At 38.7% G+C, this 21,915-nt stretch overlaps 1 protein-coding gene across 1 annotated transcript in view; it reads right to left on the bottom strand.

The window, feature by feature from the left end:
- The window catches only part of APCDD1 (APC down-regulated 1), a 30,262-nt gene extending 13,469 nt beyond the window's left edge, over positions 1–16,793 (bottom strand). The window contains exons 1-3 of the mRNA XM_070747522.1: positions 16,415–16,793; positions 3,373–3,550; positions 1,265–1,796 (exon numbers count right to left, since the gene is read on the bottom strand). Coding sequence (XP_070603623.1) covers positions 1,265–1,796; positions 3,373–3,550; positions 16,415–16,472 — 768 coding nt within the window. The 5' untranslated portion in view covers positions 16,473–16,793. The remainder of the gene's footprint in view (positions 1–1,264; positions 1,797–3,372; positions 3,551–16,414) is intronic.
- Between the last annotated feature and the right edge of the window lie 5,122 nt (positions 16,794–21,915).

The following is a 21,915-nucleotide window of genomic DNA, read 5'->3' as shown; positions in this document are numbered from 1 at the left end:
GAGAAAATATTATAAAACAAATTAAGTAAATAAAGTACATAAAAGATGAAATAAAGTTAGGCCTTGAAAAAAATCTTATGAAATGCACTTTGAAATGGCAAATATTGAAAAGCAATGAAATGCTACTCTTTATTGTTTCTTTTTCCACAACCATTGTGATATTTACATTGCAACATTGTTTCCAATTAAAATATTAAAAATATGAAACAGATTTGATCTTACAAGTCTGCATCCAAGGTGCAAATTAAAAAGACACGGAGAAAATGGCAACATGGGTGATAAGCCTGCAAAGAGGCAGTTTGATTGTCAGATAGGATTGTCAGATATTTGCTGGATAATAATGTCTAGAAGGCATACCTGACAGACAAGGTAAGCAACCCTGATAAAGAATATTAGTGAAAACAGACAAAGCCTGCATGGGATCTGGACCATGGGATCTTGGCTTTGGGCCAAGAAAATTTAAAAACATACAGTGATACCTTGTCTTACAAACTTAATTGCTTACGGGATGAGGTTCTTAAGGTGAAAAGTTTGTAAGACGAAACAATGTTTCCCATAGGATTCAATGGAAAAGCGATTAATGCGTGCAAGCCCAAAATTCACCCCTTTTGCCGGCCGAAGCGCCCGTTTTTGCACTGCTGGGATTCCCCTGAGGTTCCCCTCCATAGGAAACCCCACCTCCAAACTTCTGTGTTTTTGCGATGCTGCAGGGGAATCCCAGCAGGGAAATCCCAGCATCGCAAAAACAAGCGCTTCGTTGGCAATGGAAGTCTGGAGGTGGGGTTTTCCAGCGAAGGGAGCATCAGTGAAATCGCAGCGTCACTAAAACACCAAAGTCCTCGAAACCCCACCTCCGGACCTCTGTGTTTTTGCAATGCTGTGATTTCACTGAGGCTCCCCTCGCTGGGAAACCCTACCTCCGGACTTCTGTTGCCAGCGAAGCACCCATTTGTTCGCTGCTGGGATTCCCCTGCAGCATCACAAAAACACGGAAGTCCAGAGGTGGTGTTTCCCATGGAGGGGAGCCTCAGGGGAATCCCAGCAGCGCAAAAACGGGTGCTTCGCTGGCAATGGAAGTTTGGAGGCAGGGTATCCCAGCAGCGGCGTTGGGTTTGTAAGGTGAAAATAGTTTGTAAGAAGAGGCAAAAAAATCTTAAACCCCAGGTTTGTATCTCGAAAGGTTTGTATGACGAGGCGTTTGTAAGATGAGGTATCACTGCACTTCATTTACATGTCTTGTAAAAGAACTGAAATGTTCACGTACCTTGGCATTTTGGAGTGGAGGTTGATAACTGGATGGGCGATAATACACCCTTTGAGCAGGGTCTGTGTGAATGTCTCCAAGAAACAGTTCTTCTACTAAGTGATCTAAATTATGGTGAAGGTATTGTTTCTCTACTCGAATCAGTTGAAGTTCATGCATAGCAAAATTCAGTGCCTTTGTGCACTCATAGCCATTCTCTTCTCTCCATAAATCATAGCTCACATTCTGTTCCCAAGGTTTATCTCCTCCTACAAATCCAGGGCACGTACGGTTCACTAACTGGTTTAGTTTATCGGCTATTGCCTCATTGTGGCAGATGATCTGAATATTATGCAATTGATAATCCGCTTCGGTCCCTCCTCGAATAATCCAGGATGCTTGACGAAGGCGGACTTTACCGCGGATAACCAAGGTGTAGATTGGGGTTTTACATCGATTGCTTCCATAGTAAAATTGATAAGCTTTAAATGTATTGTTATGATAAAATTTGTAGGATCTTGTGATGAATTCTGGACCTGCTCTAACTTCACAACTATAGTCAAACAAAGGAGGGGGGGAAAAAACCTTTGTTAAGGTGTGAAATTATAAAACTTAGTTATTGTCATAACAGGTTCTGGAGTTAATACATCTCTAAGTAACAACATATTCACAGAATTTATAATAATGATAAGAGAAATACTTGAGTTTTAATGTTTCTATATGTAACAATATTTATTTTGATTTTTTAACAGAACAATTCAGGTAAGAGCCTTTTATTTCTCTTCATACTTGTTGCACTACACTTTGTTTTCCTATTTTATTTATTGTTTTTTCTTCCTTTTTATTATATATTAAGAATTCATGGTAGGCTGTATGGAGATAGTTTAGTGGAATTTCTGTAAAGATGCTTCATCCACATTCCTATTAAAAGATTGAACCCATCTACCAAATTTTGGATTGGTAGCATAACTATACTCTAGATTAATAATGTAGCATGTGCTACACTAATATACTAAACAAATATCTGTATCAAATGTTTGTATACAGACTATAAATGCAAAAGATGATGCATGAAATGAACCAATTTGTCTATTTATTATTTATTTATTCAATTTTTTTATGCCGTCCTTCTCTAGCAATAGCACTTTTTAACAGAGCCAGCATATTTTCCCCACAATCCGGGTCCTTATTTTCCCCACCTCGGAAGGATGGAAGGCTGAGTCAACCTTAAGCCGGTGATGAGATTTGAACTGCTGACCTACAGATCTATAGTCAGCTTTAGTGGCCTGCAGTACTGCACTCTACCTGCTGCACCACCTCGGCTCTTTGCCAATTAAGAAATAATTTGCCTAAGAAATGAGTTTCTACCAGGATTTTTTAGTAACTTGAATGAAAACTGGTAATTGTCAAAGTAATCGTCCCATTAACTTTAATTGTGGTTTTGTCTGAGTACGGACTGCTGGATTTTACTTGAAGGGACTGTATACCTGGAGAATATTTCTAAGAACATAATTTAGAGTCTACGGAGAGGGACGGCATACAAATCTAATAAATAAATAAATAAATAAATAAATACATTTAGAGTACACTATAAAAGAAGATTATAAAATAAATCTTACTCTAAAAGAATATCTATAATGTCAATTAAACATTTACAAATGCTTGGGTTGTCAACTATAACTCTGTAATTTCAATTTATAAATGAATTCGTACAAATGTCAGAAGATAAAACATAAAGTCATGAAATTATTCTTATAATATTTAAGTCCCAACACAAGAACAGCATAGGAACAATTTTCTGGTATGCTGCAATTTCCAAGTAAGGAAGATAGAAAATATTTGAAATGGCATTAAACATCGATTATGGTCACAAAATTCTGCAGCCAATCACAACAGCCACAAGTTACAATCATAATTGACTTTGATACTTATGGGGAGAGTGGGGAGGGAGGGAAGGAGGAAGGAAAGGGTTGGGAAAGGAGGCGGGGAGGGGAGGAGATAGGGGAGAGGGGGAGGGGCAGAGAGGGGAGTATATTAATGCACCCCAATCCTTTAACTGATTGCAAATGAAAAATATTTTAGCCTGTAGTGTTGTTGAATATGATCCTTTTGTTTGTCTATAAACTTACTGAGTTGAGACCCAATGTCCCTCAATCATGGGTGGCATCTGTACAGTAATCCGAGCTCCATTGTGAAGATGTTTCAGCATGTGATGACACTGAGATTCCTTGAAAGTTCGCCATGCATTCTTTTCTAATGTTTGAGGATGAGTCCTGCTGTCATGAAGTGCAGAACCTTCTCCCAGCCCTGGATAATCAAAAATGAAACATAAACATTCTGTAGATTAATATAAATAAATAAAGATATAGAAAAATAAATTTCACTTATTGACAATGAGGGATAACTTGACATGTGGAGACTGACCATCTGCTTGAAATGGAAATTATGATGGATGGAAATTTTGAAAGACTGTAGAGATATTATAAAAAGTTTACTGACTGACAGATTCTAATACTTGGATCCAACATATAGCGAATTACATGCATGCTATCGCTACATTGAAAAAAAAGCTTCACTTTGTGCAGTACCCAGCTTCCAAATTTATCAACTTGGAGTCACCGAAATCAGCTCAAGCCTATTCTAAAAATTCCCTTTTGTCAGTAACTGAGTGCAAGAGATATGTTTAATTTTATGCGTGCCAATTTGGATATCTGCCAGCAGCTATTATTCCCCCTTCCCCTGCGTGGGATGCAAGGAGTTAATATTGACTAAATTAATGGCTATGAAATCAAATGCTAGTAAAATAAATTACACTTTTAACAAAAGTAATGAAATCTTCCAACTATTCTTTCTTATCAACAAATTGATATTACACATATTACAAATCTGTGTGTGCGCACACACACTCATGTGTCCTCCTTCTTGAAAAAAACCTCAAAAAAAGAAAAGAAAAAAGAAATGGGGATAGAAAAAGAAGGAAGAGAAACGGGAGGAAAGAAAAGAGACACCTGTTTGCCCATTTTTGAAAGGGTTAAATTTCATAGTTAAACAGCCCTTTCAAGCTATAACTAATCTTCAAAGGCATCAGGAGCATCTGCTGAGCCTTTTGCCCTTCATAGTAATTCCTTTATTTTCAGCACCCTCTTCTATTCTCATTCCACAGGATTGTTCCTTAAAACAATCAAATTGTTTTTAATTGCAGAGCCCAATATCTTTCTTTGTATATATTTAAATTTCTTGTTTATGCTAGAAAAGAGCTTTTATATATATTTGGACAAGTTATAGCAGGATTAGTTTACTTTCTATGTAGCATTGATCTGTTAATCACCGTAAAGGGAAAAACAAGTCTTTATTATATACTTTTATATACTTTTAATATCTCTTTTATATACTTTAGATACAGCATTCAATATCCCATGAAAACACTTCATCCTGTAATACATTGTAAAAAATATAAATGCCGTTCAAAGTTGAGGTATAGAACTGCCATTTACCATATTTTTGGGAGTATAAGACATAGTTTCCTCCCACCAAAAAGTGTGTGGAAATGTCTGTCCATCTTATACAGCAAATACTGCAGAGGGAATAGAAAAGCGGTGGGCTACGAGCTGGAATACTAAATGGCGCTTGCTGCCGCGGCTCATAACTGCTTGTGGGGCCATTTGTCGCTGCAGCTCGTAAGTGCTTGTGGGGCCAGCGCAACTTTGCTTCTGCACCTGTGGAAGTAGCAAAATTGTGCACGGAGCCGCAGGTACGCGTGTTTCGATGAGGTTTTTTTGCTTCCACGTTTGCTGAAACAGGGGCACACTTGCGGCTACGTGCGCGATTTTGCTACCTCCACAGGTGCAGAAACAAAATCGCGCTGGTCCCACAAGCACTTATGAGCCGCGGTGACAAATACAATTTAACGTTCCAGCTCATACCCACCTCTAGAATAGAAGGTTGGTGTGGCACTGATCCGCTGTTCCAGAACAGGCTGTGGCAGTGAATGGGCCATGGCGGTGGCAAATGGGTCATGGCAAATGGGTTCAAATAGGCCACAGTGAACGGGCTGTGGCAAATGGGCCACACTGAATGGATGGCGTCGAACAGACCACAGTGAAAGCATCGTGGTAAAGAGGGCACATTGGCAAATGGGCTGTGGTGAACAGGCCACGGTAGTAGTGGCTAATGGGTGGTGGTGAATGGGCCACAGCAAACAGATCAGATGAATACCGGATGGATGTTAGCTGACAGAGCCAGATTTTTTCCATCCTTGTTTTCATCTCTAAAATCTAGGTGTGTCTTATAGTCTGGAGCATCTTATAGGCTGAAAAATACAGTATTTTTTTTACTCCATTTCTAAAATTCTGAAACTGAGGGAAATCCAAATTGATACAACTATGCCAGAAAACAGGAGACTGTGAGTTCTAGTCTATCAAAGTACCACCTGAAAGTCAGCTGAATGCCATTGGATCAGTCACTTTCTCTCAGCCCTACCAAGTAGGATTGTTGTCAGAAAAACGAAAGAAGGAAGTAGTAGCATATACCATATTTTTTGGAGTATAAGATGCACTGGAGTATAAGACACACCTAAGTTTTGGGGGAGAAAAATAGGGAAAAAATAATCTGCCTAACAGGTATTAATCTGACTAGTCTTTTGCCTGGTCAACTTCAGCACATTAGTTTGCTGGGTTTGAGCCCACATGCTTGTATTTTATCCCCTAATTGGGGATAAAAAATAGTTTTTAAAACACTTCACTTTTCTCTCAGAAAGAAATAATGAGAAAATCAGGCAAAAGGAATATCACTTTGCTAGTGAAGCACAGAAGATCCCTTCACTAATTAGCACCTCATTAGGGCTGGAAAAAAAGGCAGAAGATTAATAATAATAATAATTTATTAGATTTGTATGCCGCCCCTCTCCGAAGACTCAGGGCGGCTCACAACAAACGATTACTTGCTAGAAAAGCACAGAAGATTGCTTTATTGTTATTAAGGGCTGAAAAAAGGCTCAGCTGATTGTCGGAGGGAGCAGCAATGAAAGAAGCAAGCAAAGGGAAGATCACTTAGCTAGCAAAGCACAAAAGATTGTATTAGCACCTCGTTAGGGCTTAAAAAAAACCTTAGTAAAAGCAACATTCCAAATATAAGTCACACCCAAATTTTCACCCTCTTTTAGGGCGGTAAAAGTTGCAATTTATACTCCGAAAAATACGGTATGTTTACCACCTTGAATTATTTATAAAATTAATAAAGGTAGGGTAAAAATAAATAAGAAAAATATGTAACCTGTGAATATTCACTCTGTTATGACAGTATTGATATAAAGCTTTACAATCTGCGACATGTTTTTTGGAGCAGAAACTTGTTAGGAGTTTTACAATTTCTGAGTTACATCAATGCTTTTCCCTGCGTCCCAAATCATTGCTGAAAGGACTTGCATTGCTTTAGGATATTTGTTGCTATAATTGCAAGGGTGTCAAACTGGTGGTTTGCTGTTTCAATGTGTCTGATGCTGGCCACACCCACCCCACTTTGCAAAGAGAAAAAACACCATGATACATCATGTGATAGCAACATAATGCGGCAAGTTCAACACCCATCAGCATATTAATGTTGCATTTGTTCAGAATTTTTGGTCAGCCAAGCTATTTCTGCCCTCTCTCATCTGTCAAAGACCTTCAATAAAGCCCCCCTGAGAGTGAGTAAGTAGGTAGGTAGGTAGGTAGGAAGGAAGGAAGGAAGAATAAATGTCATTAATCATGGTATCCTTCTGGACCATCATAGGATATTAAATTAGGAATGGGGGCAGTGGGCAGAATGGTTTTACAGTAGTTTTCCTCCTACCTGTGAGATAATTCCAATCATTTTAGTAGGGAGATAGGTCTAGTTTTAGGCCTTTACTTTGTGAGGTTCCTTAGAGCTTATCTCTCCACTTTTATTTCACATTTACATGAAGCCTCTAGATTAGATTAAGGGATTAAGCAACATTAATATGCTGATGATGCTCAGTTGCACATCTTTATACCTGGCCAACCAAGCGATTCCACCTAGATTCTTTGCCAGTGTTGAGGGCTATGAGGGTCTGGAAGAAGAATAGACTTCAAAACCAAATGGCTGTGGGTTTTAGGGCTCCCCAGAGCTGATGACCTTCCATCATTATTTATTGGATTTTATTTATTTATTGGATTTGTATGCCACCCCTCTCCGTGGACTCGGGGCGGCTAACAACAGTAGTAAAAACAGCATGTGACAATCCAATAGTAAAACAGCTAAAAACCCTTGTTATAAAAAACAATTATACATACAAACATATCATGCATAAATTGTAGAAGCCTAGGGGGAAAGAATATCTCAGTTCCCCCATGCCTGACGACAGAGGTGGGTTTTAAGGAGCTTACGAAAGGCAAGGAGGGTGGGGGCTATTCTAATCCCTGGGGGGAGTTGGTTCCAGAGGGTCGGGGCCGCCACAGAGAAGGCTCTTCCCCTGCTTAGTTCTAGATAGGGTAGTGCTTCCCTAAACAGAATTGGTACACATTTGGGATCTTCTTGAACTCAAAGCTCCTATCCCGTAAGTTGTTGCAATGGCTAGAAAAGCCTTTCAACAAACTTATGTTATGCACTAATTGCACCAGTTCCTGGATTGGGAAGCCCTATTCAAGATCTCTCAAACTTGATCACCTCTTGTTTGGACTACTACAATGCAAACAACACATTAAGTATCCACCTGGAAGAGACAACTGCTCCAGAATGAAGCAGTGTGGTTAGTTTGAGGAGCTCTTCTGTGAGGCATTGGGTGCTAGGATCTTAGACAAGCTTGTTGTGTAAGAGTTAAGAGTTGTTGCGGTTAACAATAGCTGTCTTTTTAAAATTAATTTTGTTGCCTTTTGTTTATGTCTTTTTCTGCTAATGCTAGCTGGTGAAAGTCACAATTGGGAGTTGGAGGGCCATACAAACTGATTAGTAAATTATTAATAACACAGTAACTTTTCCACTTAAAACAGAAAGATGGGAGAATGCACAATGTTGTAATAAATGCTTTCCATTTGGAGCTAGTTAATGAAAGTTTCATGGAGTTCTAATGACAGTAACTTATTAGAGCCAAGTTGCTATAGGATAATCAGATGCTCTTCTGAAATTCTGTACCTATTTTTCCCCCAGTGAGCCAATAAATATTTCAGTATACATCCCTTCAAAACATGTATTTTTGCAAGGATTTAATATAAAATGGAACAACTGCAAGATACTGTGGATAAATATATTATTTTTTTGTTCAGCAATTATTGTATTCTTATGTTTTCTTGCTTATGTTTAAATCTGTGATTGTGATGGAAACTTAGTAAAGGAGAAAAACTTATAAAGGGGGAGGAGCTAAAGCTCAGTGATAGACTGCATGATCTATATGTAAAAGGTCTTAAATTTAACAACTAGTAGGATTATAAAAATATCTGGCCTGAAAAGAAGAGCTGTGGTAAGTCAGCAAAGCAAAGATAGTACCAATGGTGATAGACACACTGGGTACAATCCCAAAGTAGCTGGAATACTACCATCAGGTATTGACAAAATCACCATCAGTCAACCTCAAAAGGTAGCTTTGCTGGGACAGCTTTAACCACATCTCAGACATCAACACCCTTGAAAATGTCCAAAGATATTTCACCAGAAGAGCCCTTCACTCCTCCACTCGAAACAGAATATCCTACGAAAATAGACTAACAATCCTGGGCCTAGAAAGCCTAGAACTATGGCGCCTAAAACACGAATTGAGTATTGTCCACAAGATCATATGCTGCAACGTCCTACCGGTCAATGACTACTTCAGCTTCAACCGCAACAACACAAGAGCACGCAACAGATTCAAACCTAATACAAACCGCTCCAAACTTGACTGTAAAACATATGATTTCAACAATCGAGTTATCGAAGCGTAGAACTCATTGCCGGACTCAATTGTGCCAACCCCTAACCCTAAACATTTCTCCCTTAGACTCTCCACGATTGACCTCTCTAGGTTCCTAAGACGCCAGTAAGGGGCGTACATAAGTACACTGGTGTGCCTTTCGTCCCCTGTACAATTGTCTTTCCTTTCTCTCACTTATCATATATATTTTCTTTCTTTCATATATCCTCTCCTCTAAGTTCACTTTACCCTTATATATATTACTACATGTCTATTTTTCTTCCTATGTATTTGTGTATTGGACAAATGAATAAATAAAATAAAATAAATAAATAAATAACAGCATCAAATAACATCTGCCTATCCCAGATCCTTGGGAAGGACTTGATAGGTGGATAAAATGCCAAATCCTGTCTAAACATTTGGCTGTTATGGTGTGACCATCCATGATAAGCATCTAAGAGAACATAGAATGAACAAAATGCAACAGTTTAATCCCATGAAAGTCTGTAGCACAGTTTGTTAGGTAAATTCACTATTTAGTAATTTAGAAAGAATCTTCCAAAGTTTAAATAATGTAGATGAACATTCTTTATTCTCAATTTTTTGAATATTTAGCTGACACCAAAAGAAAAATGTTTTTCTACAAAATGTAGTACACAATTAAAAATATGTTAGTGACATTGTTATATTACCGTATATATGAAAGTCTTCAGTCAATAAGGACATTTATATACTTACAAGATCACATAAATAATAAACACAAAAAACAAATTTGACAGAATAATGTATTATAATTATTAATTATGAATTTTAATGTAATTTAACAGAAGTTACTTTCTAGGATAAATGGATATCTGAAATGATAATTTTACTGAAAATTCAAGAGTAGTTCTTATTTTGATGCCGCCACAGCCCAAGTTCTAAGTCTTAACATATGGATACATTTTAATGTTTTGTTTAGAAAAAAAGAGGGTGGGAGAAGAACATGCTTGATGAAATGATTAAAGTAGTGAGCTAGAAACTAGGAGACTGTAAGTTCTAGTGCTGCTTCAGGCATGAAGCCAGCTGAGTGACTTTGGGCCAGTCATTCTCTCTCAGCCCTAGTAACAAGGCAATGACAAAACACTTCTGAAAAATTTTCCCAACAAAACTGCATGTACTTGCCCATGTAATTAAAGGAGTCAATTACAATAGGTACCATATAATACAGTATATGTATATTATAGTTATTTTGAAAAAGCAAAATTACATTTAATGTACAATATAAATGTTAATTATTTTGGAAAGCTATCCTATTTTATTGTAAAATAAATTTAATTCCATTGTTCTAAATTAATTTTACTGCTCATTTTAATCAGAATTTTGTTAAGAAAAATATTTGGTCACATGATTCAAACCTTTAACATTCAACAGGTAATAAATATAAGATTATAAAGGTAATTTCAAAGTTACTAAGATAAGATGTTCTCTTACTCTTTTTTTCTCATTCCCTCTATACAGTGAATTTTCTCAATTTATGATTTATTCCATTGCATAATGTCAGTAGATAAGGAAAATAATTCAATTTTTAAATATATAACAGGTTTTGTAGATTTAAAATATATAATAAATTATGAATTGCCACATGTAGTCCTGCTTGGGACTATTTTATCTAGTATCTTGACAGATTTTTTTCAGTTTATCTTGCCTAATCAATCATTAATGATAAATGTCAATTTTAATAGTTGACCTGAAGGAATAATTTAGCTTGAATCTGCCATAGAAAAAGCAAAATCCAGAGATCGGGATGTAATATTACTATTATGCAGCTTCGACAGATATAATCTTCCAGACAAGATTTTCAAGTTTTGAACAGTGGTGGAATTGGAAAAGATTCAGAGAGTATGAGTCATAGAAATAATAGACAAAGACTCTCCATGTTTAGAACAAAAATCAAAGACATCAGAAGTCCATTTAGATTATCTCTGCCATCTGCTTCCAACAATGGCCTGCCAGATGCTTATAGGAAACCCACAAACAAGACATGGGAGGCAATGTGTATTTGCATGCAAGAAACCTAAGTTCAGAAATGGGCTGTTCCTGAATATGCAACTCCTGCATGATTATCAGGGTTAATAGTCTGACAAATCCATCACATCTTAAGGCAAAAATTGTTAAATTAATTACATGTAATATTTTGGTCCTCTGTCCTAAACTTATTAATTGAGTAAGCCTAAATTTATATCCCACCTAACTAGCAGTGTTTGAAAAATCCCTCTACCTACCTACCTACCTACCTACCTACCTACCTACCTACCTACCGTATCTACCTACCGTATCTATCTATCTATCTATCTATCTATCTATCTATCTATCTATCTATCTATCTATCTATCTATCTATCTATCTATCTATCTATCTACAGTATCTATCTATCTATCTATCTATCTATCTATCTATCTATCTATCTATCTATCTATCTATCTATCTATCTATCTATCTATCTACCTACCTACCGTATCTATCTACCGTATCTATCTACCGTATCTACCGTATCTACCTACCTACCTACCTACCTACCTATCTATCTACCGTATCTACCGTATCTATCTACCATATCTATCTGTCTGTCTGTCTGTCTATCTATCTACCGTATCTATCTATCTACCGTATCTACCTACCTACCTATCTATCTATCTACCGTATCTATCTATCTACCTACCGTATCTACCGTATCTATCTACCGTATCTATCTACCGTATCTGTCTGTCTGTCTACCTACCTACCTATCTTCCATCCATCATCTGTCTGCCTGTCTATCATCTATCTGCTTGCCTGCCTGCCTGCCTGCCTATCTACCTAATAGCAACTGCTTGAAGTTACAATAGAACTGAAAAAAAGTCACTTACAACTGGTACTCACACAATGATCGCATGATCAAAATCCTGGTACTTGTCAACCAGCATGTTTTTTATGACAGCTCCAGAGTCTTGTAATCACCATTTGTGACCTTTTTAACCAATTTCTGACATGCAAAGTCAATGGGGAAGGCTGGATTTGCTTAACAACCATGTGATGTGATTCATTTAACAACTGCAGTGATTTATTTATAATGATGGCAAAAAGGTAATAAAATTGGATGTCACTCACTTAACAACCGCCTCGCTTAGCAATGGAAATTCTGGCCCCAATTGTAGTCTCAAGTCAAGGACTACAATTGCTGAGGCAATACATTATAAATGTAATGACAGAATATATATAAGCATTAAAATATTCTTTTATTTCCCAAGGTGGACCCCAGGCCCTTTGATACTATGTTTGGTGTATCATGCAAAACACACAGACACACACACACGCACAGAGACACACAACTAGATTGAAAACCAGTGATTTAAGGGATATTAGTTCAGTAAAAAAAATTTTTAAAATTTTTAATGACAATAATAAAAGGTTTAAGACTCATATCAGAAACAGATAGATTCTTTAGTTAGCTCAGTGATTATCAACCTGGGGATCTGGACCCCTTTGGGGGTCGAACCATCATTTTACAGGGGTCGCCTAAGACCATGGGAAAAGACAAATTTCCCATGGTGTTAGGAACTAAAGCTTCTATTCTGGCTCCGTTTTACAATCCGATCAATCAAGCATTTACAGTGGGGGTGTCCCTCTGACATTCCTGCCAATCAGCTTAAAGCTCTGTTGGGAGAATCGGCGCTAGATTTATGGCTCTACCACAACACGAGGAACCGTATTAAGGGGTTGCGGCATAAGAAAGGTCGAGAACCACTGAGTTAGCTGCATTATATAAAAAATAAAAGTGGCAGTTGCTTTACTGTATAGATTCTTTGATTCATAAACAGATTTCATCATTATGCATGTTACATAAATTTAGCAACAAAAAAAAAATCACTCACACATAAGAAGCCATCACTGCCCATCCAATTGTCTGTCCTTATTCAATGCAAAAGGGTTACGGTTTTCTCTTGCAGTCTTCACATCTATGCTTACTGTAGTCCTAACAAATGATTCTTTCTCCTCCCTCTTTTTTCTTTTCTCATGTTCCAAGTTTGATAGTACTCTGAGGGAGGGACAAGCAAAATTCCCCATTTCAAATTCTCTTGGCAGAGGCTGTTTGATCTGACTACTGGCCCTGATTTGTTTCACATTTCAGCCGAAGTTTAAAACAGCTTGGTAATTCTAAGCAGATGAACCTATGAGTCTAACCCTATAATTATACCTTCTCTCCTTACTTAGCCTCTAACTTCAAACCTTCCGTTCTAACTTCTAGACTCTCAGACCAAAGAATTTTAAAGTACACCTTGGCGTCCATGCATGTCTGTTTCAACCAGATATATTTATATAGTTTGTATATGTTATTGGAGGAGAATTAAGTACTTTTTTTAAAGCAATCCTTTTATCTATAAAATGACAAGTTACCTAGAAGGCACATATTTTTTAATCATGATGGAATGGCATTTCTGCATTTGAGAGTGCCCAAACAGATGGGATGGTAATATATATGTATTTAAAACATCTGTATAAATCCACATCTTTGTTCAAATGCTGATGTTAAACAAATTTCTATTAATTCAGATACTCATTCATCCAATGGATAAACATGTACTGTATATCAAATAACATTTATGGTAAGGTGGAAAACATAATGTCACTGGACTAGAATTCCAAGCATTCATTTATCCTAGCTGGGAACCAGACCTCATAATTTTTAATAGGCTTCTATATAAACATAAACTCCTATACAAACTTAAAAGTCCTCTTTTTGATATATAACTAAAGAATAAGATGGGATGGGGACAAAAAGAGTAAAACCCCTATGGATGTATTGTGGAATTAGATGCAACAAGTATCACACCAACACTCCGCAGTCTGCATTGGTTGCCAATCAGTTTCTGGTCACAATTCAAAGTGTTGGTTATGACCTATAAAGCCCTTCATGGCGCCGAGCCAGATTATCTCAGGGACCGCCTTCTGCCGCACGAATCCCAGCGACCAATTAGGTCCCACAGAGTGGGCCTTCTCCGGGTCCCGTCAATTAAACAATGTCGGTTGGCGGGGCCCAGGGGAAGAGCCTTCTCTGTGGTGGCCGCAGCCCTCTGGAACCACCTCCCCCCAGAGATTAGAATAGCCCCCACCCTCCTTGCCTTTCATAAGCTCCTCAAAACCCACCTCTGCTGTCAGGAATGGGGGAACTAAGATAATCTTTCCCCATGGCTTCTACAATTTATGCATGGTATGTTAGTATGTATGATTGGTTTTATAACAGGGTTTTTTAGCTGTTTTAGTATTGGATTTCTACATTCTGTTTTTGTCACTGTTGTTAGCTGCCCCGAGTCCACGGAGAGGGGCGGCATGCAAACCCAATAAAATAAGTAAGTAAGTAAGTAAGTAAGTAAGTAAGTAAGTAAGTAAGTAAGTAAGTAAGTAAGTAAGTAAGTAAGTAAATAAGTAAATAAATAAATAAATAAATAAATAAATAAATGGGCTTTTTGCACAGTTGAATTTTCTCTTATATTTCTCTCACTAATTCAAACTCCCTGAAATTTGCTTTAATGCAAAAGGGAAGCAACAGGGGAAAAAAAAATTATGTGGGCAGATATTGTTCTGATAATAGATGAAGAAAACACGATACAATCGGGCTACAAATGTAATCAAATGATTCAGAATGGAGAAATACAAAAAAATACAACAATGGGTTCTTGAAAATTGAAGGCACTCAACATTATCACTTTGTGATGATAATAAAATTACAAACAGAATATTTAATATGAAAATCATGTAAAATAATAATAGAGTAGTAATGCATAATGAAGATAGAAAATCCCAATTACATGTAGACTATGATGACATGTGAAGCAGCTATGATTATTGTAAGACATTGGAATTGTATCAGGGGAATACAATTACTAGATTTTGCAGCAACAGTAAAAAAAAATTAAAAATGAAAATAACAGGTATATCATAATACTATTACAGACATGTATGGTATTACATCATCTGCAATTTTAGTTTCAGTTCTAGATATCTCATCTCAAAAGCATGGAAAAGGTGCAAAAGTGATGCAGTTATTATCTTCCACTTGAGAAAAGACTAAAATAATAGACTTTACAGTCTAGAAAATAAGAAAACTGGAGGGTATCATGACAGAGGTACATTACATCACTAATAGTATGGAATAACACTGCAATTTACATTAATGAAGATTAAAGTCAAGGCAGGCCAAGAAATTTATTTTCTTACATAGCATGTACTGTAGCTTCTAGACTCCACTACTAGAATGAAGTTATACCCTTCTTTTAAGTTGAATTTAAAATATTTAACAATGACTAAAAACCATACCTTTAAAAACAGTGTTCAGTACTCTTGGATACCAATTTTGGGGTCAAACTACAAAAGACCACTATGGATCTCATTATTCGTTTGTGGAATGCTGAGCTAGGCATTGCTAGGAACAGAATGTAAATTCTACAAATGCTTGGGGTGATCCTGTAGTTACTTTTATGTTACATAACTTTTGGAAACCCCCCCCTCCCATTAGAACACATCTTGACATGTCATCATTAAACAAAAAAAACTGTGACTGCAATCTTCAATCATTTTATTAGTGAACAATGCATCTGGAGCAAACACTGGTTTGGGTCAATGGCCTGATACCCTTTCTTCTAGGTCTTCTTGGATTAGAAGTTAACCTGGCCTCTCTATTAAGCCCATGATGATATTAATAAGGTATGGATTTAAGAAAATAAATGTGGGAAGCTCTTTTGTGAAGCTCTTTTGTAACAGGCAAAAATGGGACTCTATTAATATGGATAACAAAGCAAAATCTTACATTAGATCTTTCAGGATCTTATATATCAAATATGCAACTGTTAAAAACAGACTTTATAATGAATGCACCTATACAGCAATTCCTGCTTTTGGAGCTGACATTTTTAAGGGTAAAAAAAATATCAGCCTTACAAGTGTTGCATAATTAAATTGTTCATCAATGTGCCTCTTTCAGTTTTTTCCAAGAAAATAAGAGACTTGGCTGTCTCGAGAATACCTCCAATAAATATTAAATAAATATAATTTCCCACAACAAAAAAGGCTTGAAATGATATAAGACAACCCACCACTAAAGAAGGGGGGGGGGGAGAGAACAGGGTTAGTAAATACATAGAAGTTAAGACAAGACATAGCTTTTGTAGCTTTACCCTAAGTTTGGCTTTAAAAAAATGCAAGAATTACTCTTGTAAGAATAATATAAAGATTATTACAGATGCACTGTTTCTTTCCGGACTACTCACCATGCAAGAGCAGGACTAGGGACAGGTACCCAAACAAGGTGCAGCAGGTATGGGACATTTCCAGCTTTTCAATCGCTTTCTCTATTCCGAACTTCTTTTTTTGCGCCCTTCTTTTTTTTTTATAATTCCTTTCTTCCGCGCCGCTGAAGGTCTTCCAAATCCCTCAAGTCCCCTCCCGCACACGAAGCTCCAAACACGCGCTAGTAATAATAATCATTAAAAAAAGAAAGAAGACAAAACCCAGCGCGCAAAAGGATGTAAGCGTTCCGCGCAAAGGGGTGTGAAGTCCAGATCTGCGCAACCCACCTGACGGGATCCAACCTCCCTCCCCACTCAAAACCCTCGCGCCTTCCCCCTCCCAAGCTCGGGGCGAACCCCCAACTGCGAGGAAGCAGCGCGGGACTCCTTCAGCGTCTTCAGGCAGCTGCCGCCCTCAGAGTATCCCACCCACCGCCGGCCAAAAGTGTTCAAGGGAAGGCGGTCCGCCGCGTGCCGGACGAGGCGAGGGGGCTCGGGGTGCGCGCCCAGCTCCTAAGGCTTTCCCGGCCCTCGGCCTGCCCGAAGTCTCAGCCTCCCTCAGAGCAAGCCTCGGCCGCCGACCGCCGTCTTTCCCCCCCCTCCGCGTCTCCTCCTGCGGCTTTTGCTGAAGCGCGGCAGCGGCAACAGCGGCGGCTGTGGCACCGAGAACTACTCCCCTTCATATTTCCCTTCCCAGCCGCAACCCCAGGAGGGAGGGGACTGAGGTGGCCCGGGGCGGGGGGCCGGGCGGGGGCCGGGCGGGGCCAACGGCTTGCCGCCTGAAACCGGACACCCTTTTGACTTGAAAGGAGACTACAAAGAGCGGGGAGGTTGCGAAGGGAGGATCCGGCAGTTCCTGCCCGGGCTGCGTTCCCGCTTCAGTCCCCCTTTGATCCTGGGTACCAAACAAGTCGGGGCTTAACGACGGATGACGTTAGAGAGCCAGATTTTGAAAAGGAAGGGGTCCACCTCCCCCCAGCTCTCCCTCAGACAGCCCTTTGGCTGCAAAAGAACGACGTTGTGCCGATGTGGTTATCTTTCAGCTAATAGATTTTACTATATAATATTCCTGAGGAAAAAAAAGACGGCCCCCTTGTCTTGATTCGTGCACACCCACTGAGAATAAAATATAAATCGCTGCATCTGTTGCGGGAAACTCCAGAAGTTCCCTTGTTCCTGGCTGCCCAGGGAGTTGTTGTTGTGTCACCTCTAGAGAAGATTCACCTAGAGCAGGGGTGGGCAAAGTTGGCTCTTCAATGACATGTGGACTTCAACTCCCAGAATTCCTGAGCTAGCATGATTGACTCAGGAATTCTGGGAGTTGAAGTCCACATGTCATGGAAGGGTCAACTTTGCCTACCCCTGATCTAGAGCAGTGATGGTGAACCTATGGCACTGGTGCCACAGGTGGCCTGTGAAGCCATATCTGCTGGCACGCGAGCTGCTGCCCTAGCTCAGCTCATGTGGATGTGTGTGCTGGCTAGCTGATTTTTGGCTTGCACAGAGGCCCTGGGAGGTTGTTTTTGGCTTCCAGAGAACCTTTGGGGGGGGGCTTTTTATCCTCCTCTAGCTCCAGGGAAGCCTTTGGAGCCTGGGGAGAGTGAAACACAAGCCTACTGGGCCTACCAGAAGTTGCGAAACAGGCTGTTTCTGGCCTCCAGAGGGCCTCGGGGTGGGGAAACAGTTTTCACCCTCCCCAGGCATTCAATTATGGGTGTGGGCACTCACACGTGTGATAGCATGTGCACACACTCTTTTGGCATCCGAGGGAAAAAAGGTTCGCCATCAATGACCTAGAGGACTGCATTCAGTTTTGGTCACCACACTACAAAAAAACACATTGAAACTTTAGAGAAAGTGCAGAAGAAAGCAACCGGGATGATGAGGGGACTGGACACTGAAACATACCAAGAGAGGTTGTCCACTTGCAACAGAATACCCTACGCAACTAGATTTACAATCCTATGTTTAGAAAGCTTAGAACTACATTTCCTTAAACACGACTTAAGCATAGCCCATAAAATCATCTGCTACAACGTCCTTCCTGTCAACGACTGCTTCAGCTTCAACCACAACAACACACGAGCACACAACAGATACAAACTTAAAGTAAACAGCTCTAAACTCGATTGCAGGAAATACGACTTTAGTAACGGAGTAGTTGATGCATGGAACTCACTACCAGCCTCTGTAAGTACCATTACTTAATCCCCAAAACTTTACCATCAGACTATCCACTGTTGACCTCTCCTGATTCTTAAGAGGTCAGTAAGGGGCGTGCATAAGTGCACCAGTGTGCCTTCCATCCCCTGTTCTAATCTTTCTCTTTTATAGTATCATGTATATAAATATTGCTATATCTTTGTATACTACCAATATTGTACTTGACAAAACAAAAACAAATAAATAAAAGGTTGCAGGAACTGGGCATAGCTAGTCTAGTGAAGAGAAGGACCATCAGCAAATGTAAGATAACATCTTTCCCCCACTCAAAGGACAAAATATTTTGTGGAAAAGCATCTTCTCTTCTTATCAAGTAAACAGGTTTCAAGTCTGCTTGTGAAGCTGCCTAAAGGGGAAAAAAGAACTTTTGTAATCAGGTTGTAAAAAGTACTGGGGTACATTTCTGACGTGGACTGAGATGGGTCTGTGACAATTCGTCACAGCCAGCTCATCAGGACCAATCTGCCCCAACTGACTCACCATGGACAACTTCCCATGTCCAACATGCTGCAGGACAATTTCCCCTGGCCATCTCACCACAGGACAAGAGTTACACTAATATCAAAGATATGGTGGAATAGAATCATTTATTTTATTTATTTTTATTTATTTATTTTGTCCAATGCACAATACATATTGAAGAGGATAGACATGAGTTATTATATATAAAGAAAGGATATAAAAGTCCAATACACAATGAGGGTTTTAGTGGGTATATATCAATATACACATAGTAAAATACATGATGAAGGTAATAGAGGAGATACTCATAGTAAAATATATCTAAGAAATAATAGAAAAGAAGATATAGGAATAGAATATATCAATGAAAGAATAGAAGAAGAGATATAAGAATAGAAGAAAGGTATATAGGAGATATAGGAGAGCAATAGGACAGGGGACGGAAGGCACTCTAGTGCACTTGTACTCATCCCTTACTGACCTCTTAGGAATCTGGATAGGTCAACCGTAGATAATCTAAGGGTAAAGTGTTGGGGGTTTGGGGATGACACTATGGAGTCCGGCAATGAGTTAAAGAAAAGATGCAAAAAAGAAAGAAAGAATGAACCTGAATAACAAAAATTAAAATATTTTTTCTTTATTTTAAATAATTAAATAGAATTGTTAAATTGTCCCACCACTATGAGTTGTCTTGCAGTGAGTTGATTGTGGTGAGTTTACCCGCTGCAAGTTGGCTGTGGTGATTTGGCCGCGGCGAGTTTGCTGCAGCTAGTTTGCTGTGGCAAGCTGACCCATTCCTAACTGAGATTGAGTTTGCAACTGTGTAGTTGCACTGAGAAACTACACTATGATCACGTTTATTATATGATAATGTTGCATCCAAAACATACAGAAAAGAACTAAAAGTGTTGTTGACAAGCACTTGCATCAACATGTTGAGAGAATGTGGGCAGTGGTGGGAAAATATGATCACCCTGAGGTATCATAAAACCAACATTGTCTGGTTGCATATGTCACACATATTGTATGGTTGGAAAACAATATACTCAAAAGTGTTAAATTCCTTAACTAATGGGACATAAGTGGGATTTTTTTTGTCTAGCAGCATTATTATCTATATGCTAAAAGCATTGCGACTGTATAGTAAATTACCTATCCAAGATCTTTTCTGTCTTGCCTGCAACTTTAAGCAACTTTACTTAACACCTATATACAAACCATGGGAAACCCCACCTTCGGACTTCCGTGTTTTTGCGATGCTGCAGGGGAATCCCAGCAGCACAAAAACGGGCGCTTTGCTGGCAACGGAAGACCAGAGGTGGGGTTTCCCAGCGAGGGGAGCCTCAGCGAAATCACGGCATCACAAAAACACTGAAGTCCGGAGGTGGGGTTTCGAGGACTTCTGTGTTTTTGTGATGCTGCAATTTCGCTGAGGCTCCCCTCGCTGGAAACCCCATCTCCGGACTTCCGTTGCCAGCGAAGCACCCGTTTTTGCAGTGCTGGGATTCCCCTGCTGGGATTCCCCTGCAGCATCACAAAAACATGGAAGTCTGGAGTTGGGGTTTCCCATGGAGGGGAGCCTCAGGGGAATCCCAGCAGTGCAAAAACAGGTGATTCGGCTGGCAAAAGGGGTGAGTTTTGAGCTTGCACGCATTAATCGCTTTTCCATTGTTTCCTATGGGAAACATTGTTTCGTCTTACAAACTTTTCACCTTACAAGCCTCGTCCCGTAAACAACTAAGTTCGTAAGATGAGGTATCACTGTGCCGAATTATAATAAGAAATTCTGAGTGCAGGTTGTCTTTTCAGTAAGCTGGACACAAGTAGAGATGATACCATGCTTTCTTACCTTTAAGAATTGGTTAATGGCCCATACTAACTGATGCTGTTGCAATCTATACAGGTATTCAACATGGTTTTGAATTTCTACATCTATTTGACTCACTTAAAAGATAATTGAATTAAACTGATTAAAGCAAACTTTTGGTCTTGGAATTTAATGAAGGATAGACCTGGGAACAGTCAACCCATGTAACAAAAGTCTCACTGAGAAATTTCTAAATCAAACTAGATGATGCATAATTTTGCGGAACAAGGCTAAGCAGATAAACCCATAGTTTATGCCTATTTTATTTCACAAATATATTATTAGCTTGGTCCATAAATAAGTTAAATATTTAAACTGATTTGGTAGGATTGAGATTGCGCATTTAATTGATCTAATAAATAATAATAATAATAATAATAATAATAATAAATAATAATAAAGTTCAAATATTGGTTTTTTATTGGTAGGATTTAGGTGGAACTATTTTGGATTAAATCTGACTAATTCATATGAACTGTTTCACGGATCACTTTCTTTTAGAATAATGTGAAGAAGAAAATTGGAATAAATATAAACTTGTTGAATTGTCATAAACAGTCCTTGCTTAATGACTACTATAGTTAGCTACTATTTGGAGTTACGATGGCACTGAAAAAGTGACTTTATGGTTAGTCTTGCTCGCAATCCCTTGCTCCCTTCCACACCCATCAACAGCTATTTATTTGCCTCTTGCAAAAGGAAGGAAGATGGGAGGGAGGGAGATTTATTTAATGGAGAAGCCAGTAGGGTATTAAAAGTTGCCCCTGTTTCCATTGCTTTTTGCTCCCCAATAATCATTCTGTTTTTCTCTTTAGATAGAGAAAATATTTCTTAAATGATAACCAAACAGGGCATGGTTTGTCTCATTTAAAATAATACATTAAAATATAAACTTGCCTTATTTAAAATAAAAGCATTAAAACATGAACTT

This window comes from Erythrolamprus reginae, chromosome 3 (assembly GCF_031021105.1).
Source record: "Erythrolamprus reginae isolate rEryReg1 chromosome 3, rEryReg1.hap1, whole genome shotgun sequence".
In the NCBI taxonomy this organism is placed as follows: domain Eukaryota; kingdom Metazoa; phylum Chordata; class Lepidosauria; order Squamata; family Dipsadidae; genus Erythrolamprus; species Erythrolamprus reginae.
This window is presented reverse-complemented; position numbering and strand designations above follow the sequence as displayed.